The sequence below is a fragment of the Schistocerca americana genome, chromosome 1 (genome assembly GCF_021461395.2).
Source record: "Schistocerca americana isolate TAMUIC-IGC-003095 chromosome 1, iqSchAmer2.1, whole genome shotgun sequence".
Lineage (NCBI taxonomy): Eukaryota > Metazoa > Arthropoda > Insecta > Orthoptera > Acrididae > Schistocerca > Schistocerca americana.
Window position 1 is genome coordinate 306250133 of NC_060119.1, and position 27262 is coordinate 306277394.

General features: G+C 42.0%; 1 protein-coding gene across 2 annotated transcripts in view; it reads right to left on the bottom strand.

Annotated features, from left to right (window-relative positions):
• LOC124595962 (Hermansky-Pudlak syndrome 1 protein homolog) overlaps positions 1-27262 on the bottom strand; it is a 154728-nt gene that overhangs the window by 101405 nt on the left and 26061 nt on the right. For both annotated transcript variants that reach the window (XR_006978270.1, XM_047134898.1), the window contains exons 4-5: positions 21008-21253; positions 13664-14009 (exon numbers count right to left, since the gene is read on the bottom strand). Coding sequence is in view for 1 of the 2 variants with exons in the window: in XM_047134898.1 (XP_046990854.1) it covers positions 13664-14009; positions 21008-21253 (592 nt within the window). In the remaining variant the exon portion in view is untranslated. The remainder of the gene's footprint in view (positions 1-13663; positions 14010-21007; positions 21254-27262) is intronic.

A 27262-nucleotide genomic window follows, 5' to 3' on the forward strand; every position in this document is an offset into this window, starting at 1 on the left:
AACTCGCTGTGAAGAGAGTTAAGGACATATATGCAGACGCCACCAGACACCCTTTCATAAGCTGCCCGGTTCTTAAAATAACCCCGATAGCCACGGAGGGCGGGGGTTCGCATTGCTGGAAACCAAGTTTCCTGCAGAGCAATGCAAAGGAAAGGATGAAGGCTGATAAGTTGGCGGAGCTCAGCTAGATGGTGGAAGAAACCGCTGCAGTTCCACTGGAGGATGGTATTGGCCATGGATGGGAAAGGCGTGAAGGGACTGGGGAGGCAGATTACGCCTCCGGGGCCCCCGCTGCTACTGAGTCATCACCTGTACAACAGCCATCTATTGCGTCCGAGGGACTGGCGAGAACCATGTCCTCAGCGGACGCCAGAATCTCCACCTCATCTTCGGACGCAGAGGGAGAAGGTTGCGGTGGGACAGGTGCCACCGCAATTTCAGGATGCTTGGGAGCCTTTTTCTTCGACTGCTTTGCGCGCTGTGCCTTAGGTGGTTCTGGCTGGGAAGGCCTCACTGGGTCAGTCTCAGGGACTGAAGACGACCGTGACGCCCTACAACCAGCGACCGGTGGTTGTTTGACAAACTTGCGGGTGTCCGCTTTGGCACTGGGCAAAGCCTGGGATGGGAGGGCCCCAAGGGACCCCTTCCGGGCGAGAGGAGCCGAAGAAGGCTCACGCTTCTCCGGCTGTGAAGGGGGAACAGATGTCCCCGGTGGTTGGGGTGGTGTTGCTCCTGAAGTAGATGGAGCAGGAGCAACAGGGAGTGAAGTGCCCCCCACAACCAAGGGGGCCGGTGAATGCTGACAGAGCGGAGATCGAACTGGTGTTGCAGCAGCGGCATAGGTAGACGTCATGGGCACAGGATGTAGCCGCTCATATTTCCGCCTTGCCTCGGTGTAGGTCAGGGGGTCCAGGGTCTTATATTCCATTATCTTCCTTTCTTTCTGGAATATCCTACAGTCCGGCAAGCAGGGGGAATGGTGTTCTCCGCAGTTAACACAGATAGGAGGCGGACCACATGGAGTATCAGGATGCGAAGGACGTCCACAATCCCGACACGTGATGCTGGAAGTACAGCGAGATGACATGTGCCCGAACTTCCAGCATTTAAAACACCGCATCGGAGGAGGGATATATGGCTTCACATCACAACGGTAAACCATCACCTTAACCTTTTCGGGTAAGACATCACCCTCAAAGGCCAAGATGAAGGCACCGGTGGCCACCTGATTATCCCTCCGACCCCGATGGACGCGCCGGACGAAGTGAACACCTCGTCGTTCAAGGTTGGCGCGTAATTCATCGTCGGACTGCAGAAGAAGATCCCTGTGGAATATAATACCCTGGACCATGTTGAGACTCCTATGCAGCGTGATGGTAACTGAAACATCCCCCAACTTGTCACAATTGAACAACCTCCGTGACTGGGCAGAGGATGCCGTTTTGATGAGCACAGAACCAGAGCGCATCTTGGACAAGCCCTCCACCTCCCCGAACTTGTCCTCTAAATGCTCCACAAAAAACTGGGGCTTGGTCGACAGAAATGATTCTCCATCAACCCGCGTACACACGAGGTACCGGGGTGAATATTCTCCACTGCCTTCTTTAGCAAGACGTTCCTCCCATGGAGTAGCGAGGGAGGGAAACGATCTCTGATCAAATTTCTTCCCGTTGAGGTTAGACCTCGATCGCTTAGAGACTGCTGGTGGAGGCCCACCAGCGATAGATGATGTACCACGCTTCATTGCGGGTCATCCGCCCTGATGCCACCTACCCCGACCAAGGGCCCTCCCCACGGGCGCCACCCAGCCACAGCAATAGCCACCTGGCAGGATGGCCATTGCCGGGAGTCCTGATGCCCCAGGGAGATGGGCATCTACTCCTTGGCATACGTGGGGAGTGAACGGCGCAGGCATCAGTAGAGCGATCCCTGTGTTGTCAGGGGCTACAACCAAGAGGGTACATGGCGGCCCCACCACAACGGACTGGCTACCGTGCTGGATGTTAGGTGACATTTGGTCCATGGGCGTCGTCAGTGCAGAAAATGGCCCTGCACAGTGCTTGGCAGAAAGTGCACGCAGGAGCGTATCCATGCCCAAGCAATGGAGAGCGGGCAAGACTGCAATGCAACGACGAATAAGATGGCGAAAGTTCTCAACACAACACGGACACAATGCACCAAGTAAGGCGCCCTTCCCCAATCGGCTTGCTCTTCGGAAAAATTTTGAGATATGGAGGTCAAACCCGACAGGGGACCATCACATAAGGCCGAAACGTTGGAGACTCCTTATAGTCGCCTCTTACGACAGGCAGGAATACCGCGGGCCTATTCTAACCCCCAAACCCGCAGGGGGGATGAATCATATGTTCCATCACCTTGCAAACACAGCTGGTGAGAGAAATTGGGCAGTAGCTAGGGGGAAGGTGTTTGTCCTTACCGGGCTTAGGAATGGGTATGACATTGGCTGCACACCAGCGTCTGGGAAATGTGACTTCTGCCCAGATGTGGTTGTACGTATGAAGCAGAAAGTGGTTGCCTGCAAGAGAAATGTTCTGCTACATCTGAATGTGTACATAATCTAGCTTTGGGGCGGAGGATCGGGATGAAGTGAAGGCATGACCTAGTTCCCTTGTAGTAAAGTCAGCACTGTAGCACTCATGATTCTGAGAAGAGGAGGGTATCGTCCGAGCCTCCTCCACATGTTTCCAATGGAGGAAGGCACGGTGATAGTGGGAGGAGCTCGAAATCTTCATCAAATGGCAGCCCAAGGTGTTAGAGATAGCAATGTTGTTGTTGTTGTGGTCTTCAGTCCTGAGACTGGTTTGATGCAGCTCTCCATGCTACTCTATCCTGTGCGAGCTTCTTCATCTCCCAGTACCTACTGCAACCTACATCCTTCTGAATCTGCTTAGTGTATTGATCTCTTGGTCTCCCCCTACGATTTTTACCCTCCACACTGCCCTCCAATACTAAATTGGTGATCCCTTGATACCTCAGAACATGTCCTACCAACCGATCCCTTCTACTGGTCAAGTTGTGCCACAAGCTTCTCTTCTCCCCAATCCTATTCAATACTTCCTCATTAGTTATGTGATCTAGCCATCTAATCTTCAGCATTCTTCTGTAGCACCACATTTCGAAAGCTTCTATTCTCTTCTTGTCCAAACTATTTACCGTCCATGTTTCACTTCCATACATGGCTACACTCCATACAAATACTTTCAGAAATGACTTCCTGACACTTAAATCTATACTCGAAGTTAACAAATTTCTCTTCTTCAGAGATAGCAATAGGGTTCACGATAACATTGTCTGCTACTGTCAGACCAGAAATTGGGTAATGGATCTTGGTCCCGGAGTGCCATCGAAGGTTGGCCTGAAAACAATGGAAGAGGGAGTGGAACTGTTAAAAGTACTAGTGAATGAAATCCAGCTAGCGTTTTTGCTATCCCGAAGAATGCAACGAGACTGTGCATGAAAATATTTATCATGGTTGCAGTTCACCACTATAGGATAATATCTCTAAGTGCGAATTGTATTATCAGGGCATGCCACCCATCCACCAAGAGACTGGGACATGGCATGGTAAAGAGGAAGTGCGAGGAACAGAACATTCTGCAGTGGTAATGACAGTGTTTGTAAGATATTCTACCTAGTCATCACAACTGGGGAAATGTTGTCTTTCGAAGATTACCAGGAAGGAGTAGAGCCTCCAGTCGGCCTCAGTAAGCTGCCATCTGAGTGTGCATGTAGGTGAGGTAGGAGTCAGCAAATGGATAGCACACGGAAATGGTCGCTCAAGTATGTGTCAGAGAACGGATCACTCGAGACAATGGGCATGCTGGACAGTACAGAAGGATAGCTCCATATGGGAATAGGTGGGCTTGGAGCCTGAAAGGAATGTGGGTGCTCCTGTGTTACGGCAGAAGAGGTTAAGTTTATTGAGAAGGTTAGCCAAGAGGGAACCTCTTGGACAGGTTCTGAGAGAACCCCAAAGGAAATGGTACATAGCAGCAGAAAGGGGTGAGGTAGCTGCCCAATAAGCTGGAGGAAGTCTGCCCTGGTGACATCGAATGATGGAGGTATGTAAATGGTACAAAGAGAAAAGATCAAGTGAGGAAGGAAAAGGTGAACTGCAACAGCTTGCAGGTGGGTAATCAGGGAGATGGGTTGACCACGAACATGATCCCATCTGAGCAGCACGGCGCCCACATGAGATGTCATCGTCGGTGGGAAGGTCAAAATGGTCCGCAGAGAAATGTGAGAGCTCAAAGCGTCATGAGTCTTTGAAGGCTGGCACTCAGCAGCTGCTGAGGTGACAGCACTTCCTTTCTTCCTCTTCGTGACTCTCCTCCGATCCATCAAAGAGGATTTACGGCTGCTCTTAGAATCTCTGTCTTCAGGAAACAAAATTGCGTCCTCATGACTCTTTGAGCTCTCACATTTCTCTGCGGACCGTTTTGACCTTCCCATCGACGATGGCATCTCATGTGGGCGCCATGCTGCTCATATGGGATCATGTTCATGGTCAACCTGTCTCCCTGATTACCCACCTGCAAGCTGTTGCAGTTCACCTTTTCATTCCTCACTTGATCTTTTCCCTTTGTACTATTTACATCCCTCCATCATTCGATGTCACCAGGGCGGACTTCCTCCAGCTTATGCAGGTGGGTAATCAGGGAGATGGGTTGACCATGAACATGATCCCATATGAGCAGCATGGCGCCCACATGAGATGCCATCGTCGGTGGGAAGGTCAAAACGGTCTGCAGAGAAATGTGAGAGCTCAAAGTGTCACGAGGATGCAATTTTGTTTCCTGAAGGCAGAGATTCTAAGAGCAACCGTAAATCCTCTTTGATGAATTTGAGGAGAAACATGAAGAGGAAAAAAGGAAGTGCTGTCACCTCAGCAGCTGCTGAGTGCCAGCCTTCAAAGACTCACTGCTACAGGACACAGAGGCAGGAGGATCCTGCTCCTTGAGGTATACAGAAGCGTTGGCATTCTTCTTCTGTCAGCCTGCACAGTCCAGGGCACAAAAGCAGTTGGTGGTGTGCACCAGCAATACAGAGGTTGGCTCAGCAAGGGTATCACACGACGACATCGTAGAAGAGGCTGAGTCGGCAAAGGAGAAGACTGTGTCCCTTCGTTTGACTTCTTGGAGCCTTTCTGGTTGACAGAGGAAGACTTGATGTTGGTTGGCTGGAAGGACATAGTAAGTCTTCATGGGGGTATTACTTCTGTTCTTTCCGGCCTGCCAGTTGTGTAGCTGCTAACTTTGCCCCGTGAGGTGAAATTTTGGTGAACTGTTGCGCAGCTAGAGGAGGAGACAGGATGCTGGGTGATTTCATAACATTGGTGCTAAATTTGAGGTCACATGTCTGCGTGGCCATGTCCTTCGTGGAGCGAGATGTAGCAAGAACAGTACTGTAGGTGCCAGATGGTAGAACACAGGGTTTCTGACTAGCCAACAACTTGCAAGCAACTGGGTAAGGCACATTTTCCTTCAACCAGATCTCCTGGACAGCCCGCTCATCGAGATACACGGGACAATCGCGGGAGGTGGCAGCATGGACGCCATTGTAGCTGATGTGGAGGGGAGGAGGAGGCGGACAATCATCTTTGTGAGCATCCCTCCCACAGGTCACACATTTGGCTGGGTGTCGACAGGACTCTCGAGTGTGGTTGTAATGATGACAATGGTAGCAGCGCATCGGGTTCGGATTACACACTCCGACTGTGATAACTTCGTAACCTGCTTTGATCTTTGACGGAAGAACCACTCTATCAAAAGTGAGAGAGAGAGTGTGTGTGTGGGCACAAAGGAGACATCTACTTATTTCATCACCCAATGGACTGCAATGACACCCTGATCGGGGAGGTACGTTTGGATTTCTGCCTCGGTCAGAACATCGATCAGCCTACTGTAAATAACTCCACAGGAATAATTCAGTGTTTGATGGGCCTCGACACAAACAGGATAGCCATGGAGGTGCGAAGCTGCAAGCAGAGTTTGTGCACTCCAAAAGCAAAGTGCCATTGCATAAACAAGAACAGGATTTCACAGGGTCAGCAATTGCATCAACACCTTTCTGAATAATAAACAGATTTATCAAAGCAAAGGACTGACTGTCTTTAGCATGTGAAACCATGTGGAACCGTAGTGCAGCTGGGAGTGTCTTTGAAATGTTAGCCTCATTCCATTTATATTTCATAGTCGCTGATTATGAAGATGATTGGCTCACTGTGAGAAAGTCCCCCACGATTGCCAGCGTCTCTGATGGCGCGCTCCTTCCAACTGGGGGCCCACTTCAGAAGGGGGCACACCCAGCTTAGGTGATTGTCCACACCTCAGGTCACACCTCCTGAACACCTGACAGAGGGAGCAATCGGCAATTTGGGAAAGTAGCAGCTGGCGTGTTCCAGGGGGTACGTGCAAACCCTACCTGTCAACCTGGGGCTGGGAATTACGTTTTATCCAGACACCTGTTACACGTCAGACGATGGGCCAGACTTCAGGAGCACACAGGGAGGAAGAAGAAAATGAGGAACCTCAAACACCAAAGTGGATAAGTGATAGGAGAAGGTGAACAAAGAAATAAAAAAGGAACAAAAATAGTGGAGAGTATTCTGATACTAGCAACCGAAAATGCAGAATACATTTCCAAAAACGGTCCAGACATGTTCCCCAAGGAAGGGGAAAAAGAACAGCAAGAGGATAAACATGCAGCATAGACGAGAAAAGATGTTACATAGGCTGGGGCCCCTTGGTAGCCAAGCACAAACCCACCAAAGAGTGGTGAGCTTCCTGTGGGTGCTCTCAGAGGTGATTCAATATTCTGTTGTATGCTCCATTCTCAAATGATTTTGAAAACATATGAAAAAGAAAAGAAGAAAGATGGGTCTATAATTAGAGGTCACGGGCTTACCTCAATTTCTGTGAATGGGGATTAACATCACATACCACAGTCTTTCAGGAGATAGACTTCAGACTCATTGATTGGTTCCAATGCCAACATTTTAGGTCATTTGTAGTTTTCAGTTGTTTATAAGTAATGTTTTATCTATATTTTGTGTACACATTGCCATTATTAATGTTTATTTATGACTTCTAAACTGTGTATGAAAAATTTCTATACATGTTTTTTAGCTGTAAAACAACTGTAGAGTTTACGGGTCCATGCATATGATCGATAGTTAGAATTGTAATGACAAAAGAAGAAAAGCTGGAGGACAGACCCACCATATAAATGAAGCAAAAGTACATCAATGGAAAAGATGAAAGGGATTTGGAGAATGCACTAACTGAGGATACAGCACCAGTCAATAGGTTTGGATATGAGGCTAAAATCTATACACCTACAAGGAATTAAGAGTACCACATGGATTTTGGCTCCACTGGCACAGATGTGGAATATTTAAATAGTGCTCCACGGCATTTATTAATTAGAAAAAAGCTATGTGTGAGCCATGTATATGTTGAGGTTAAAACCACATATTTGATGGCACCAATGCTGCACTTTGAATTTGCCGCCTCCAAGCAGCAGACTGTTTTCTTTAGTATTGTAAATTGGATGGGCTAGTATTTATTTTGCATTCTTTTCTCAATAAATTGGAAAGTTGAATATACATCTGCATACAGACTGTTACAAAGTCTTGTTACACATGATAGGTTGCTGGAAAGAATCCTAAGACTTATCTTGGCATTATAATTAAAAACTATCATATTTCTTAACAAAGGCTGTGAGATATTTGTATTATCTGGAAAAACCATTTAGCAATCGGGTCTAGTTACAAACAGGTTACAGTTTTAACTTTTGCCAAATCTTGCAACAGAATCTGAATTTCATGAGAAGCTAGCCATTGACCTAAACACAATATTGTTCAACACTCAAATTAAATTATTAACTTTTGTTTAGAATTTCACTGTTTGCTAATGTGTAGCAAGTGCATGTTCATTTGTGTGTACTTTTGTTTATGAGACATCTGTGAACGTAAATAGGACTGTAGATTAATTTCCTTGGTTACTTTAAATATTGCTTTGCCCAGAACCATATAATTTAATTTTGTAGCTTTTCATGTGAGCGAGTGATTCACTGGTTAGTTACTCTCTCATGGTAAAGTGTCTAATCAACAATACAGTGAAAAGGTGATCCAATAGCCTTTTTTGTGGAACAGATAATGGAGAGAGAATTAAACACTTTTGAAATTTTGTATTTATTTCCTTGCTTACTAAAATGTATCTCCTATTTGTTGATGACCATAATTTTACCTCACTATGACTCAACTGTATTTTTGTTTGAGGTAACTGATACGGTTTACAATTCATTTTTTGTATGCTGATTAAGGTATATTTCAGGGAATAACAAATAACATTACGAGAAGGAAAGTTGCTTCTCACCATATAGTGGAGATGCTGAGTCGCAGTTAGGCACAACAAAAAGACTCTCACAATTATAGCTTTTGGCCGTTAAGGTCTAATGCGCACGTGCGCACACACACACACACACACACACACACACACACACACACAACAGCCGTCTCAGGCAGCTGAAACCACACTGAGAGCAGCAGCACCAGTGCATGATGGGAGTGGCGACTGGGTTGGGGTAAGGAGGAGGCTGGACCGGGAAAAGAGAGGGATAGTATGGTGGGGGGTGATTGACAGGGAAGTGCTGCAGGTTACCCTGGGGGCAGGGGAGAGGTGGGAAAGGAGAGAAATAGTGTGTGAGTTGGGGCTTACGGGCACTCCACGTTGAGGTCATCAGCGCCCCGACACACATTAAAAGAAACGAATATGGACAGATGTGGCAAAATCTAAGCATACACACAAAGAAAGAATGAAAATGCTGTAAAAGAAAGTAAAACGTAAAGAAAGCGAAAACTGAGCGTCAAGAATGCCACAGGAAATTGTCATTGGCTGGCCACTTACACAAAACGTGGGCGAGCATATCACCCTGTGAACAAATTAAGACCCTCTCCCTAAAATCTTGATAAAAACGTTGGACAAGTCACAGAACTTTAAAACTTCAACCACATTCGTGGGAATATTTCCTAAAAGAGATGGCAGATCCGCCAGCAAGTCAGCTGTGGCCCGCTGGTCAGAAAATAAAACGCAATCCAATAAAACGTGGTGCACAGTGATCTGGCCGCCACAAGCACCACACATTAGAGGGTCCTCTCGCTGGAGCAGGAAGCCACACATCATAGGACTATGGCCTACCCAAAGACGAGTAAGGAGAACCTCATCCCATCTATGGGGTCGGAAGGAAGTACACCACACATGTGTTGTGGGCTTGACTAAATGGAGCTTACTGTCAGTCATTTCCAGCCACTCATCTTCCCACCGACGCATGACTAATGAGCTCAACAGCAAGGTGAGTGCGTGCAGGGGGATGGCACACTGAAATACTTGCGGATCAAGACACGCCGCCTTGGCTGTAAGATCTTCCCTTTCGTTCCCAGCAATGCCGACGTGCCCTGGAACCCAGTAGAAAGCCACTACCTGCCCCAATCGTCGTAGTTAGAAGAGGGCATCTTGGATGGTCTGGACTATTTGATATGCTGGATACAAACATCACAATGAGTGAAGGAGTCGGAACAGACAGGAAATTTAGGACGGGAAGAATGTCTTATCTGCTCCAGCGCCCGTAAGCTTGCAGACATTTCTGCATCAAAAACAGTAAACGCCTGAGGCAGTCAGGCCTTGAGGACACGATCTGGAAAAACAACAGAGCAACCAACGGAATCCCCGTCTCAAACCATCTGTAAAAACAGCTACATAATCGTGGTTCTCAGATAAAATTGCAGAAAATGTTGCATTAAAAATGGTGGCAGGAGTGCAATCTCTCTCTTGTACCGCACCAAACCTAAAATCACTCTGGGCCTCTCCAGTAACCAGGGTGGCAGGCAGTTAAAACCCTGGATTTGGGGTTGTACAGACTCCACAAGGAGAGAAATAAAAAAGACTGGGTGTGGTGATGGAATGACGGCTGTGTAGTGCTGGAATGAGAGCAGGAAAGGAGCTGGATGGGTGAGGACAGTGAATAATGAAGGTGGGCCAGAATGGTTACGGGAATGTAGGATGTATTGCAGGGAAAGTTCCCACCTGCGCAATTTAGAAAAGCTGGTGTTGGTGGGAAGGATTCATACGGCACAGGCTGTGAAGCACAGTGGTATTCCGTCATCCACTGAACCTAGACAATATACTCATCCATCCTTACACAACCCCTGCTGCCAACCCCTTACCTCATGGGTCATACCGCAGTAATAGACCAAGATGCAAGACCTGTCCCATACATCCTCAGTCCAGTCACTAACGTCTCCTATCCCATCAAAGGCAGGGCTACCTGTGAAACCAGTCATGTGGTCTACAAGCTAAGCTACAACCACTGTGCTAAATTCTATGTAGGGATGACAACCAACAAGCTGTCTGTCCAGGTGAATGATCACCAACAAACTGTGGCCAAGAAACAAGTGGACCACCCTGTTGATGAACACGCTGCCAAACACGATATCCTTCATTTCAATGACTGCTTCAGAGCCTGTGTCATATGGATCCTTTCCACCAACACCAGCCTTTCTGAATTGTGCAGGTGGGAACTTTCCATGTAATATGAGGCGGAATTCAAAATTTTCGGGACTGGTGCTGCCATCTGGAAAGTAGGAGTAGTAGATCTTTGTACTGCTAGGTGGCGAGAGCTGCATATCTGATGAGTCAGTGTGTGTAGTGGCATTCAGCTGGGAGGACGTGTTGCGTGTCCACAGTTGATTTCCTGAGTTTGGTATGTGGCAATTTTACGATGGATCCGCAAACAGACCAGCGTGTGTGTATAGAATTCTGTGCAAATCTCAGGAAAAGTGCTACGGAGACCCTTGCAATGATTCAACTAGATTTACAGTTATGACCCAGAGACAAAGCAACAATCGTCCCAGTGGAAGAGCCCGGGCTCTCCAAGACCCAAAAAAGTGAGGTAGGTGAAGAGCATGATCATCATTTTCTTTGATACCAAGGGAATTGTGCACAAAGAATTCATGCCACCCAACCAAACAGTGAATTCCGCATACTACTGTGACGTTTTGCAACAGCTCCGTGAAAACGTGCAGAGACGATGGCCTGAACATTGGCATCAAGGGAACTGGTTGCTGCATCATGACAACGCACCCTGTCACATGACCTTGCTCACCAGGACCTTTTCAGCAAGGAACAACATGGCAGTTGTGCCCCACCCACCGTACTTGTCAGATTTGGCACCTTGTGACTTCGTGCTATTCCCACAACTGAAACTCAAGCTGAAAGGCCGTCAGTTTGACACTTTAGAGAGTATTTAACCAGCATTGCTGGTGGTGATAAACACCCTCAAAGAACAGGATTTCTAGAAAATGTTTGACCAGTGGAAGAAGCACTGGGACCGGTGTGTACATGCGGGTGGGAACTTCTTCAAGGGTAATAGTGACCATTAATCCAAAGGTAAGGTTTTCAACAAAAAAAATTTTGGATAGCACCTCGTACATCCTACATTCCTGTAACCCTCCTGGCCTCAGCCTTCATTAGTCACTGTCCTCACCCATCCAGCCCCTTCCTTGTTCCCATTCCAGCACTACACAGCCATCATTCGACCAACATACCCAGTCTTTTTATTTCTCTCCTTTTCCCTTTTCTGCTACCCCCCCCCCCCTCCCCCACCATTCCCCACCTCTACCCTGCCCTCAGTCTAACCTGTAGCACTACGCTGTCTGTCACTCCCACACCCCCACCATACGATCCCTCCCCCTCCCTGGTCCAGTCTCCACCTCAACCCCTTCCTATCGCCACTCCCATCATGCTCTGGTGCTGCTGCTCGCAATGCGGTTCCAGTTGCCTGAGACTGCAGTCGTGTGTGTGTGTGTGTGTGTGTGTGTGTGTGTGTGTGTGTGTGTGTGTGAGCGCGCGCGCGCGCGCGCGCCAGCATGCGCGAAAGGCCTTAATGGCAAAAAGCTATAATTGTGAGAGTCTTTTTGCTGTGCCTATCTGCGAATCAGCATCTCCGCTATATGATGAGTAGCAACTTTCCTTCTCATAATATTGTTACATTCCAATCAGGAAAGAACAAACAATTTTGACTAAAATTATCCACTAGTAACATAATCGAGGTCAGAGTTTAGCACACAACTTATATAGAGTTGTATGAGAGGGTGTTATTTGGTTGCAAAGGCAGTTCAAAAATGGCATTACGAAGTCAGCACAAAATTTTAGTACTTGGGTTGAAATACCATTACAGCCAGAATAGTTACAGCTTTTAGTGAATTTTGTGAGCTCTCTAAGCAATGAGTTGGCGAAACTGATGTCTACTGGTGAAGTATGCACTGCATGTATGTGTGTGTCTTCAACTATAGTTAGAGGGAATTCACTGATTTAGTAACCAATGATTTAAATTTAACATGCTTTGGTTTACTGTTACTGTCAATATCATTTGACATTCTGTGTATATTCATTTCATGCATAATGCTACAAATTTCCTTTACTTTATTATTATAATTTTGAATTTTGAAGGTGTCAGTTTGCGAGAGCAGAGATTCTCCCAGAGAACACAATTTTTGCCACTGTAAAACAAAATGCAGTTTTATCTGTAGTGTCCTTTTAGTTTTTGATTAAAGCTAGTTCTCTGCATTATGCAATGCCTTCTCTTCCTGGCACAAGGTACTTTGATTTTAGAGGACCATTTCTGTCTATTTCCACTGTATTGTTCACGCCCCATTGTAAAGGGAAACTGGATTCGAAAAGTTGTAGGAATATTTTTAGGAAAGAATTTAATTACTCATTACTGTGTTCACTTGGTAAGCTTCTTCCCATTGTTCATTCTGTAAATTCTCCATCAAGAGTGTAATTTTGTCAGCATTTATGAGTATGCGAAATTGTATGATTACCTTTTTAGTTAATTGATGAGGACTCACTCTTTCCGACATCTGATCATCTGGGTCAGGCAAACCTTGAAACATGTTTTGGACATTAATAGTCAGTTGCTGTTACATATGCCCTTCTACTCTTTGTGGGAATAATGTTGTGAGGATCAAACTAAATGTGGACATCAGCAATTCTAAGTGACCTTGAGCAGGACTACTCAAGCTGAAATCCATACTGAAATCTCCATATACAATTATGTCCCAACTGTTTCTACCAAGTCTCATCAGTACCCTCTCTAGTTGCTTACAGAAATTTAAAACATTTGTTGTTGGGGCCCAGTAAACTGTCAGAACCACTATTTTATGTGTTTCCAGGTCTATTACTGAAGTGGAGCTTTTCAGTGCAGCACTCACTCACATTATGGCCATTTTAATTAAAAAACACACACACAAATGGCAACAAAAATACCCAAAAAACACATTGGTGTATCAAACTATACATCTAAAGTACACAGATACTGGATGAATAACTAGTACTTTGGCACTTGAACAATGGGAAAACAGAGCACTTTACATATGCGAAGAACAATAATGTCATAGATAAACTATGAAGATCTATTTCAAACGAAATCACAAAGGTTATGAAAATTAAGAAATTAGTTGCAGAAACTGAAATTTAACACTGAATATTAACATTTATCTTATAACCAAAGATGAACAACTGGATATAAGGGCAAAAGAGCATAATTCTTGTGCATTAAATGTATTTTCTGTACTTCTTACCTCAATTATAAACAGCAGATATACACCATCCTCAACTGAAGTTATGTGTACAATATGTGGAGTGTACACAGAACAACCACCAGTTAATAGGACAAGTTGTGTATTGAGGACATCTTGTTCACAGCTGCCATCAAACATGTCCACACTAACTGTAAGAGAGGTTGCAAGCTGTTTTTTTGTATGGTGTGGACTATCACGAGGACTACCAGCAGGGCTGTAGAACTCTTCACTTGAATCACTTTCAGTTGCTTCAGAAGGACGTGTTCCACTTGGCATCATGTAGTGGGCTTCACACAGTAAGCTCAGAAATATTATATCATGTGGTGACAGGTCCTGGGCGTTACGACTGTCAACAATTATTACTGAATATGAGTTCACAATATGACTCAGCATCACAGGCAATAATAATCTATGACAAAATAGTAGTAGTAGTAGTAAAAGGAGGAGGAGGAGGAGGATGTGTATGAAGCTGTAGTAAAGCAGCGAGAGAGAGAGAGAGAGAGAGAGAGAGAGAGAGAGAGAGAGATTTATCATTTCCCATATGACAATATACATATGATCATATGAGCACTTACATTTAGGCCTACAACTCAGATTTCTGTAGTGTGGTCATTTTCAATAAATACCACAAAGTGGTGAAATACAAGAGTTTTATTGTGAAAATACCAGTGTTTCAGAAACATTCATCCATTTTAATAAGACTGTCTTCTTTAAGAAGATAGAAACCTAAGGTGAATTTTACTTTACACATGGAAACTAAATGTTTATCTTAGCTCTAGCCATAAGCTGCTGTGGTTACAAGTTGGGATTTCCCTGGTGCAGCCAGCTTGTTTGCTCATTCATGTCTGCAACTCTACATGTCATCTTTACGGTGAGTAGCAATCTATCCTTTTCATAATTGTAACAATATTATGAAAAGGATATCTGCTACTCACACATAAAGTTGAGATGCTGAGTTGCAGTTGCACACACACATAACTCACACACACGACTGGTGTCTCTGGTTGATTTTTAAAGTTAGTAACAAGTTTGACTATGATCTGCATGTTTGTAATGCATACTGAACTTTTGTGAAAGGTTGATGAAAGCTTTTTTCATAAACATAATTGCATAATTGTAAAAAGGTCACCAAGGCTGTATGTGCATGCTTGTGAGAAACATACTCTTGTAATATTGGATGATAAAAACTTTGTAGTTGAATGTGCAAGTTGAAATTTACATCAAGTTTCTATCTTCATTTGTGTAGAATAATCACTCTTGTGAAACTGAATGAACCTTTTTAAAACACCCTGCATTTTCACAAGGATACTGAATCTATGATTCCCAACACCCTGTGGCACAAGTAACATTGCAGGCTAAATCAGATGAACTTTAAGACATGTAACTTCAACAAAATGAGATCATAGCCTATAAATCTCAATGAGAGAAATATTCCTCACTCATTTCATGTCTTTGTGTGGCAGTAACAACTGACATACCTAGTCACTATCTTGGTCCTGTGTAGTTTCCTGCCTCGCTCACAATCAAAGGCTAAACTCGACATATATCACTCTATAAAACAAAATAATGAAAGGAAACAATGCAATTAGAATTTGCTGCTACTCTGCCTATGATAAACACAAAATTATAGACAACTTTCATTAATGTCATCAGCTATGTTACAAATAGTCATCATTCGACTGATGTCTCCCTTAAAACCATTGAAGAAGAGTGTTTATGTTTCTTTTTAATAAAACAGTGATCCCTGTTCTCTGTTTTGTTTGATTTACAATGTTGTTCAGAATGTGACAGTTATTTCTGCTGCACGATGAACAACTCTGAGACCTGTAGTGTCATTTTTCTCTCTGTCAACAATTCTCAATTCAGAGTAACATTCTTGATTAGGTCCTTTAATAAATTTCATATTCCTTATCAGCTTTCAGATCCTGGAGTGTAATTAATATCAGTTAATTTAACTTTGTAAATGCCATTCTTACAATTCTTACTTCTGAAATTTTAGTTTTGGTGCAACTGTAACTGTACAATTTTTTTACACAATTGTACTTAGAAAGACTTACACATAGTAAATTTACCTTTCATGTGCCAGATTTGGGGTTAATTACATTTGTCAGCAACATGCTAAACTTTCTGAAGAGCTTTTTATGAGCATATAGCAAGCCTAGACAACATAACCTAGAGGATGCATCAGCTCTTCAGAGATCATCGAATAGTCAGGCATAAAAGTGTCATTCAAAGGGACTGGAACAGTGTGTCACAGGAGCAGAGACAGCATTCCTTGTGTTTGTGTGGGATGCTCTCACTGGACATCAGAAATGAGCTCTGTTTACATGCTTTAATCTCACCAGTGGGTCCTACAATGCCGTCTCCAAACTTGCTGCCTCCATGCTTTCAATGACTCAATTCGTTAGTCTCCTCTAGTGCCCATTTAACTGAAAACTCTGCATTTCAGTCTGATGTTGGATAAGAGTGGGCTATATCAGTGTAGAAAGGAGAGAGCGTACACAAGCCCACAGGTATAACTGATGACTTGTTACACTGCTGCTCCATACACAACCACTGGGCATGATTATCATTATATACCAATATCGTGACTGACTGGTAATAGTGAATACTGTTCTGTTTACACACACATTTTAAACACTACTGTAAATTTAATTTAATGTTGAAACTTTATTCAGAGAATATCTGACAAGTACACTGACATACGCACACACCTCTGACACATTACCAAGTACATGACAACAGTACAAGAAAACAGGACACGGGGATTGGGTGTGTTTTCTAAATGGTGATTAATTATTATAATAAATTTACTGCACTTTTCAAAAAAGTAACAGAGGTTAATAAGCTACATAACTCACTGTTAGCTCATAAACACAAGTTGCCATGACCAAAATAATACACAAATGGCCCACAGTTTGGTCACAGGGACAAAACAGTAATGTTACTCTGTGTTCAGTTTTTGTTTGACAGAATACTATTTTCTTATGGTGAAGGTGGAATACGCAAGAATACAACCACTTTGAATGTACTGCACAAAAATGTTGTCTGCAGCATGGACTATAGCACTGATCTTATTCAGACATCACTCTTCCCCTACTGGAGAACATTTGCAATTGTATTCACTGCATCACTTAGTTTTTGTCTTACTCCCTCCACAGTCTCACAAGAAACAGATTTGTTAAAGGTCATCTGTCCCACAAACTGGTCCTTTCACAATGAAAATGCTGCTTAGCAAAAATGAAATTGTACACTCAACTCCTATGATAAGTCATGACTGCCCTTATAATCTTAAAGCTTCAGTACAGAAGAAGTCAATGAGTAGGAAGTGACCACAGTGCCGCCATTCTCCTACTCTTCGTACTTGTGGAATTATAGTGGGAAGGAAGGAAGCTGGTATAGCAGTGACACCAACAGTACCTTGATTTCTAATGTATGCGACCCTCAACATTAACCTCATACTCACTCCATTTCTGATCTCTAGCTCTCACTCAGTTTGAAAAATAATGGAGTTATATTTGATGCTGTTTTAATGATGAATATTAAAACTTCAAGATCTGGCAGCAGCAAATAAGGAATTAGAGAAACTGATATCTGCAGTTTCTAACAGTGTGATCAAGCAAATATAATTAATATCAAACTTGTGGTACCTGCTGCAAACATGCAAGCTTTAGTGTAACATCTTCAGTACAGGGTATTCAGTGATTAGTCAGTTTCAAATTCACTCCAGAATTTTCCAGTCAAATTTTTTTCCAGGTTACTATTTTATTAAATTTGACAGTAAAACATCCTTTGTTTTCAAAATTATGTACTGTTAATTATTAGAATATCCATAATTAATTATAACATATTTCTTTAGTTGTATAAATCACAGATATGAATTAAAATATTTATAAAATATTGTGTCTTGACTTACAGGCAGTAGAAAATATCAAACAACAAATCAAAAATCCTGTTTTTACAAATATACATACATAATTACATTCTGATTAAAGGGAACAACCTCTATAAACTTATCATAATAAAAGTGAATAAATAATTTCTTTGGATCTTCTATCTCTGCTGAAGTGTTTGGGGCTTCACTCAAGATATTTGTTCTTTTTGTTTCTTTCATTTGTTCAACAATTGTTTGTCTTTCTCTCTTTCACTTTTCTTCTCATTATTATTCATACCAACTTTGTAGAAAGAATGTGCACTGTGAAAACAGTATATAAGACTTTTGTCGATGTCGAAATTGTCAACTCTATTAGCGTCCTGGACTGTGTCACACATGTACTTTCAAGCAATGAGGCTTTTTTCCCTCTCTGTTTCATTTTCAACTATAATTTCATATTTTACAGAAAAGCCTTGTTCAACAGAAGCATTTTCATTTGACAGCATTACCATAATTTGTACAAAATGTTGGAAATTTGTGCCTGGCTTTGAAAATAATTTGATTATATGAATCCAGGATTTATCAAGATAATTTTCATTGTTTTGTAACATTTCTTTTTTTTCTCTCCAAATCTCCACAAACACAAGTTTGAACCCAACATTCTTCCATTTTACACCAAAATTTCAAGATATGCTGTCCATATTCTTTGAGCTACTTCATGGTTTAATGTGACTTCTGGATTCAAGCACGAAATGACATATGTTTTAAGTTGTATTTGAGGAGGTGGCCTTTCTCGCAACTCCTCTAGTACGCCAAAACTGGACGTTCACATTTTCCTTTAGCAACAATATTTCTTTTCACACACATTCTTAATTTTTTTGTGCACTTCTTGTAGCAAAATCCAGATTGAACTTTCTTGCCATAATAAGATTCTTTACAGCCTTCAAGTCGATTTTCATTAAAGATGAGTTTTTGCTTTTTAAGACGTCTAGTTTCACAACCCACAACATCAAAATGTTCACAAGATTACGTCATTCACCATACAGAAATAGAGCCATCGAGATATTGTTCTGAGAACTGAGTAAAAATAGTTTCAACAAACATGCTATTGAACTGAAGAATGCCAGTTTCGGAGCTATCAATTTGCCATTTACAACTTCAGAAACAATTCTGACACTATATGACTGAGGAACGGTTTAAGACTACTTCATCTCATCTCAGTAATGTAAGTTCAAATGTATTCGAAAATTTCCACAGCTGTTTCAGCTGCATCGGCATTTTCAACCTATCTCGTTCCATAAATAACACAGGAAAGGATGAAGATCCAGTTATCTCAGTGTATTGTAACCTCCATGCAGGTATGTCATGAAATAAATAATAAAGCACTCTCCAAAATGACAATTTCCCAGTTAATTTCGGATGTACCTGTTTTAAAAGTGTCACAAATATATGTGATTGTGCTAATTACAGGTGTGAATTTGTAGCACCTGTAGACCATCAAAGGATTCTTTTAGTTCCTTGTTTAAGTCATTCAATAATTTTAAACACTCACTGTGCAGCTTTGCAGATGTGCAAAGCACAGTTCCAACTTTCTTTGTATTTCTTTCTTTCTTTCTTTAAGGAATACACAGCCATCCGACTGTATATTTCCTTATATTTCCTGTGTACAATCTAGATTTTGGCTTTCATGCCATCATTGAGTACAATGATCTTAGATCATTAACATATTTTGCTGTGTACTGTGCTGGGTGACATATTATTTCACATCATTATCGAATACAATGTTCTTAGACCATTAACATGATTTTGCTGTGTATTGTGCAGGATGGATATATACACTATTCAGCACAAGACTTGTGTTTACCTGCTTTGGGCTGATTTTCCCAGATATGTGCCTGTACAGTAATATGTCATCCTGCACAGCGCATTGCAAAATGATGTTAATGGTCTAAGAACATTATTGAGTATATTGGCATGAAATAATGTCGTCCTGCACGGTAAACAGCAAAATATGTTTCTCACTGTACTCAATGGCATCAAAATCAAAATCTAGTTTGCACACAGGAAATATTCAGTCAAACAATGGTGTATTCCTTCAAAAAAATACTGTACGACTGGGGCTCAGTACCACTGAAAACCTCTTTACATTGCTGTCCTTTATGTTTAACTATGGAAACTGCCTTATGTAATGGTATTGTAACTGAGGGTAACTGAAAAGATCTACCATCAGAATGCACTATGAGCTGATGATGTGACAATATGTGTTGCTCTGTGTAGCACTGTCAGTCTTCGCATTGCTCTCTCTTAATGGTGATAATTGGTAGTTGCAGGCAAGAACACTCAAACATAAAAAAAATATAGTGCTTCTATAAGCTTTGATGAGTATACTGTTTAGTTCAGATTGTTACTAATAAATATGTAAGTACTACATGAATAAATTTTGTTTGGATATGTGCTTAGTAATGTTCCCACCACAACTCGAGTGATGATAAATTAGTGTTTCCTTCATTCTGCTTTCTTCTAGTTTTTTCTGCTAGTACAAGTGTTGTAACAGAGTCTTCGTTGTATTTTGAAAATGGACAACAAAAGTGATGACTTGCGAACAATGTCTGTCTGACAGTGAGGATGGATTACATTTTGATGATTCAGATGAAGATCCTACTACAACTGCAAATGCGCTGGAATCTGCAGATAGTGATAGCAAGCCAGAGACTACTATAAAACACCACATAATTAAAATAATTTTTGGGAGGCTGATGATAATGAACTTGTTGCTGATATACTGGTACTACAAGCTTCTAAAAAGCCCAAGATACAGAAAAATTGAATGATTTGGAAAACAATAAAGTGCTTCATTTGCAAATGACCTTTTTAGATTGAAAGGAGATGATACCACACTGTCCCAATCAATGCTACAGTTGCCTACACTGTAACAGTGTTTTAAGTGTGTCTTTTTCACGGACAAGTTAACAGTACAAATTGCAGATGAAACTAATCTTACCAACACACAGAAAAACCCAAACAAAACATTTAATCATGATATAAATTTATAGGCATATGCATTATTAGCTCTTTGGCGCTCCTACCACTGTTTGTGACCTCTGGAATGATGTTATTGGCATTGAGCTAATAAAATGGACAAGGCTTCAGAGATACATTGAGAGTCTGATGGCCACTTTGCAACCCAACCACAATACAAAGCAATCAGACTATGAGATTCAAGATAAGTGCAATTCGTACAAAATCAGGCCTGTAATTGATCAAGTGAATAAAAAATCTCTTTCAATATTCCTGTTACAGTCACTGGCAAATCTCAAACATTTCAAAAATATTGAACTAATTTTTTAATTTTCTTTACTATTAAACCATCTACTTGCTTCCTGAACCATACACAAAAATGCTTTCTCTCTTTATTTTATAAATTTTTACTGACGCGAAAAGTAAGAAAGTACAGAGGAAAATACACTGACCTTGAATAAAGTGAAAGAAACTTGTTCTCCACAAGAATCATTGTATGAAGTTTAGAGAAATCTGGACATGTTTTGAGTTTCTCTGTTGCTTCTTGAAGTGTTCTCAAAGTTGCCGAACTTAAGTCCACATTCACCATCAGCTGCTCCACTGCTTCCACAAGTACAGCCTGATCCGTATCTTGTAGAAGTGTCCAAGTATCAAGGAGGCGAGATAATAAAGCTGCCCGATTTTTGTTACTTTTTAAACTGAAACAAATTAAACTGATTAAGAAATTTAAGAAGTTGTATCTGAAATCATGGGGTTATTATACTCTAGTTCAAGGTATTAATCATTCATATTCCAATATTAAAAATGTAATACGTATTCTTCAAAAGTAAAAATCCCAGTACAAAATTAAAAAAGTGTTACAAAATTTTGACAAAACTAGAATCTTCATGTCAGATGTCAGCCCAGTGCAATTAGATCTCAACTAAAGACTTTTGATCTCTTAGAGTGGAAACTTTGTGCACAAATCATAAAGGATGTACTTGCATTAAATTTGGGAGGACATGGACTTCATTAAACAACAGAAAAAATGGATAGTATATAATTATTTTATCCATGCCTGAGAGCAAATGTAGCTTCACAAAGTTGAACCAATGGAAACAAAGCCACCACTGTCCTTCATAATGTTTGCTGAATCTTTTCTTCTTTCAAAGAGTAACAGCTCAGAAACTCAAAATAAAAATGCATTCAGTCATCTGTTTTTTTACACATGTTGTTATAACTCATTCAAGATAGAGATTTTAACTTCCAGGAAATGATCTTTTACTCTTAATTTCATAATGACTTATTTATGTTTCCATGGAATCTGTTTACCACAATCATGAAATAAGAGAAAGTATCTCGCTGTATGCACTGCAACAATCAGTGAAACATCCCAACACTTTTACTGCAATATGTGTGAAAGCCTTAAACCATAACTGACAGACACCTCACCAAATGAAAACATATGATAAAAAGACAATGGGAAATTCAAGCTGGATAAAAACAATGTTATGAAAATGTAGAGGTGCAGGGAAGGTCTGGAACCACGCGACCGCTACGGTCGCAGGTTCGAATCCTGCCTCGGGCATGGATGTGTTTTATGTCCTTAGGTTAGTTAAGTTTAAGTAGTTCTAAGCTCTAGGGGACTGATGACCTTAGATGTTGAGTCCCATAGTCCTCGGAGCCATTTGAACCATTTTGCAGGGAAGGTAGGAGGTTAGACGGAAGGTGGAGGGGGAGACTGTGTGTGCATTGGGGAAACGGAGGGCTGTGAATTGCTGGAGTGGGAGCAGGGAAGGGGATAGGTAGGTGAAGGAGAGGGACTAGTGTAGGTTGAGGCCACAGGATGTTGCTGAAACATGGGATATATTGCAGTAAGTATTACGACCTGTGAATTCAGAAAAGCTAGAGTTGGTAGGAGAGATCCAGATGGTGTAGGCTGGTGAAGTAGTCACTGAAGTGAAGCACATTGTTTTGGGCAGCATGGTCAGTAACAGGGTGATCCAGCTGTCTCTTGGCAAAAGTTTGTCAATGGCCATTCATGCAAACAGACAGCTTGTTGGTTGTCATGACCACACAGAATGCAGCACAGTGGTTGCAGCTGAGGTTCTAGGTCACATGACTAGTTTCACAGGTGGCCCTACCTTGGATGGGATAGGTGATGCTTGTGACTGGACTGGAGTAGGCAGTGGTGGGAGGATGTATGGGACAGGGCATGCATTCAGATCTATTACAGGGGTATGACCTATGAGATAATGGGTTGCAGGCAGGGGTTGTGTAAGTACGAATGAGGATATTGTGTAGGTTTGGTAGGCAACAGAACACCATTGTGGGAGGGGTAGGAAGGATAGTGGGTAGGACATTTCTCATTTCAAGGCATAACGAGAGGTAATCCAAACTCTGTCAGAGAATGTGATTCAGTTGCTCCAGTCCTGGGTGGCACTGAGTACTGAGTGGAACGCTCTTCTGAGGCCAGACAGACAGACTTTGGGAGGTGGCGGGTGACTGGAGAGATAAGGCACGGTAGATCTGTTTCTGTACAGGGTTGGGAGGATAATTACAGTCTTTGAATGTTCCATTGAGACCTTTGGTATGTTTTGAAACGGACTTCTCATCACTGGAAATGCAACAGCCCTGGGTGGCTAAACTGTGAGGAAGGGACTCCTTGATATAGAATGGGTGGCAGCTGTCGAAATGGAGGTACTGCTGGTAGTTGGTAGGTTTGATATGAACAGAGGTACTGATGAGCCGGAGATCAACATCAAGGAAGGTGGGATGTTGGGTTGAGGCAGACCAGGTGAAGTGAATGGGGCAGAAGGTGTTGAGATTCTGGAGGAATGTGGATAGGATGTTCTCACCCTTGATCCAGCTTTTCTGAATGGCAGAAGTGGGAACTGTCCCTGCAATATATCCTACGTTCCTGTAGCCGTCCTGGGCTCAACCTTCATTAATCATTGTCCTTCACCCACCTATCCCCTTGCCTGTTCCCATTCCAGCACTACACAGCCCTCTATTCCACCAATGTCCCCGTGGTCTTTTTACATCTCTCCTTTTACACTCCACCCTCCTTCCTCTCCTTTAACTTCCACCTAACGACTCAATTGCCATGCAGATTCCTTCTCCCATAATGTACAACTGCTTGCAGTCTGGCCTCTGCAGCCACGGACAGTGGTCTTGTGTGTGTGTGTGTGTGTGTGTGTGTGTGGTTTTTTTTTTTTTTTTTTTTTTTTTTTTTCGGGGGGTGGGGGTGGGGGGTGTCAATTCGGAAGAATGCCTTTTGACTAAAAGCTTACTTGTTTACTAGTCTTTTTGTTGTACCTCTCTGCGACTCAACATCTCCGCTATATGGTGGGTAGCAATTACTCCTAAATTATTTAATTATTTACATTCTACCGTAACTTTCCTACTATATTGATGAAAGTAAAAGTAAAGGTATTTCTAGATGACATCCTGTAAACTGTTATGTCTGATAACCTGTATGTTCTCAAACCCAAATGGTTGTGGCTCAGCACTCAAAGACATATTTAATATAATCTTCACTAAACTACAGGTCCATGGACCTAATCATAAAAAAAAATGTATATCTTTAAACCATAAAGAGAAATTCTCTTATCTTCGCTTACACAAGTTAATATAAAAAAAGGAAGCACCATTAATATAACCACAAAGTCTTTCATAAACAATTGGTTGCATTAAATGTTCTTGCCATGATAAGTGCATCAAAAACAATTAATACATGTACAATTACTTTTTTTAATTAAGGTGTGTTGGTTTCAATGTTCAAGCTTCTCCTTGGAGCAAATGTTATGGAGTCCTGCGAGCTGTAGTGCATTGTGTCAAAGCCTGGTCAAGGCTGTTAGTATGGGTTGCCGCCCATGTGATAGAGAACATAAAATAACAAACAACACTGAAGAAAAACTAGTTGGAGACCTTACTGGTGTCTGTAACTGCTCCAGGCTAACATAAAACTGTATAACAGAAAGGTTGTTCATAAATAGTAAGCACTGAATGAAGTCAAATAAAGGGGGGGAAAACTGATGAGACTAAGGAAGAAGGAAGCTCCTGTTAATGTATTCCTAGACGGAAAAGAGAAAGAACAATTATCATCATTATCATCATTCCTGTAGCTGAGAAGTTTAATTACATGGAATGGAAGCTGTACAGAAGAAATAAGGAGAAGGATATTGATGGGAAAGAGAGTATTTGAAAAGGTGAGGCAGCTACTAATAGCCAGAAGAATTCCAATGAAGATAAGGAAAACATTTGCTAAATGTTTGTCTAGTGTTATACAGCAGTGAATCATGGACAGCTAAAACAAAAGAGGGAAGATATTTAGCAATTTTGAAATGTGACTATGAAGAAGAATACTTAATGTAAACTGGCCTGATAGACTTAAGAATGAAGAAGTAATGCAGAAAATACTGGAAGAAAGAAGATTATTGGAAGTGATCAAGAAGATGAAAAAATCTTAGCTGGGACATGTACGGCACAGAAATTGCTGGCAACGAAAAGTTATAGAGTGAAAAGTGAAAGGAATGAGAGGAAGAGATACGAAGATGACATTGGAAATGCACAAAGAAACAAACAAATAGACGAAGGAAAATGCTCAGAACAACACGATCAAGAGCCTCCAGTCAAAACTTAACATAAGAGATAAGCACTCAAGGAGAAGGAGAAGAAGAAGAAGAAGAAGAAGAAGCAGCTTTATGGCATCAAAAGCACAAAAGTTTTGTAATTTGATCTACTATTGTTGCAGATTCCATGGAGTTAGTCTCTGATGTATAGCAGGAAACAGGAACTGTCTGTTGTGTGCAGACACTAGTGAAACTGACTGTTGTCTACAGACAGCTAGAATGTATATGGGCTACAATCAAAAGGTATTAAGCTGCTAAACTTTGTTGCAGTGACATTGGAGACCACAGTGGTAAAAGCTATGGTACCTCTGGAGCCCCTCGTACATACAGACGAAGCTGTGTTCTGATGGGCATGACTTGGTTAGTCCATCATTACTATGGTAAATGACCGGCAGTAGTAGGTTTGCAAATTTATGGACATGAGGTGGATGTGGGTACAGGCTGGACAATTATTCCCTTATGGCTTAAAAACAGATACAAGGTACTGCCCACTGTTGACAGCACATCTGAGTCAACACAATATTCCTCATCTGGTGAGCTAGTGTCTAATTCTCCCACCAAGTTCAGACAAACACAGAGGGTTAATACGCTTGATAGTGAGAACTCCAATATTACACAAGTGATGAAGCCCCTCAGGAAAACAGCTGGCAGGTCAGGATGGAAGGGCAGTGTGAACATGGTATGTTTCCTGAAAGGTCTCATCTGAGATGTGGAGAAGGTTGTGCTGGCAGATACTGAACACTCTAGGTGCAATATGCCTCTAATTCTAGCTTATATAGACACAAATAACACCTGATGACTTAGTTACACCATATTCAGATCTTTAAGGGGGATGGGTGAACTTGGTGGAGACCGGTAGCCTTGCACACTATGTGGACGATTGGTTCAGTCTTTGCAACATCACACTCAGAATTAATCCCAATGTTATGGTTTGGAACTGAGTGGAGGGCTTAAATAAAAGGCTTGCATGGTTCTGCTACAATCTCTGATGTGGATGTCTTGGTTTCCAATACCAGGTGCAGAATTGTTATGTCCCTAAAAAAGGTCAAGCATTTCCTATACAAAGAAAGCAGCTGTCCTAACAGAGTGCATGTGATATGCATGCGGAGGTTTTCAAGTTTGAGTAACTTCACACTCACACCATAGGGCTGATTATTAATTAGCTGCTGGTAAACCTTTTGGGATGTAAAGTCGTGGTCCATGAAACTCTTCTGTTCCTGACATTTTGTCCAGGACTGCGCTGGACATCCTCAGAGTTGCTCTTCCACTGAGTCTTGTCGACTGACTGGTTGGACGTCTGACAGTGACATAAATACTGTACGAAAGAGGGCATGGTCAAAGCAACATGTGATGAGCAGAAATAATCCTTGTCAAAGATAAAACTTGACTATCGATTGTCGTCTTGTCGAAGATAAAACTGTCTAGTGATTCTGCAGAGCCACTTTCCACATGTCGCTAAGTTTCACTGCCTCCTGTTTCCTACTATCGATTGTCGTCTTGTTGATGATAAAACTGTCTAGCGATTCTGCAGAGCCACTGTCCATATGTAGCTAAGTTTCATTGCCTCCTCTTTCCTACTAAAATTATCCTGATGCTTATAAATTCTGATGGCTTCTCTACACAGTCGTGGATAATAATTTGATGTTGTAGATCAATTTCTGTTTCAGAAAAATTCACTTCGTGGTTTCCTGACTGAAGAGCATGCTCTGCTACAGTTGATTTCTCTATTTTTCCTAGACAGCAAAGACTTTTGTGCTCTTTTAGCCATGTGTTTATGCCCCTCTTGGTATTTCCAACATAAACTTTACCACACATACACGGAATTTTGTATACCCCACATGTTGACAGAGGAGGGCATTTATCCTTCACCGAAGACCATGCCCCCTTTCCTACAGTATTTATGTCACTCTCGGACGTCTGACCAATCAGTCAGCAAGACTCAGCGTGTGACCAGTCAGCAAGACTCAGCGTGTGACAAAGCAAGCTGGGATATTTTTACTTCCCCTCTTGTTTTGCCATCTGAGTTAAGTTTTAACTGTAATTTCTGTAAATTAAACATTGAACAATGTGAAGTTTCAGTACCTATTATTGTGA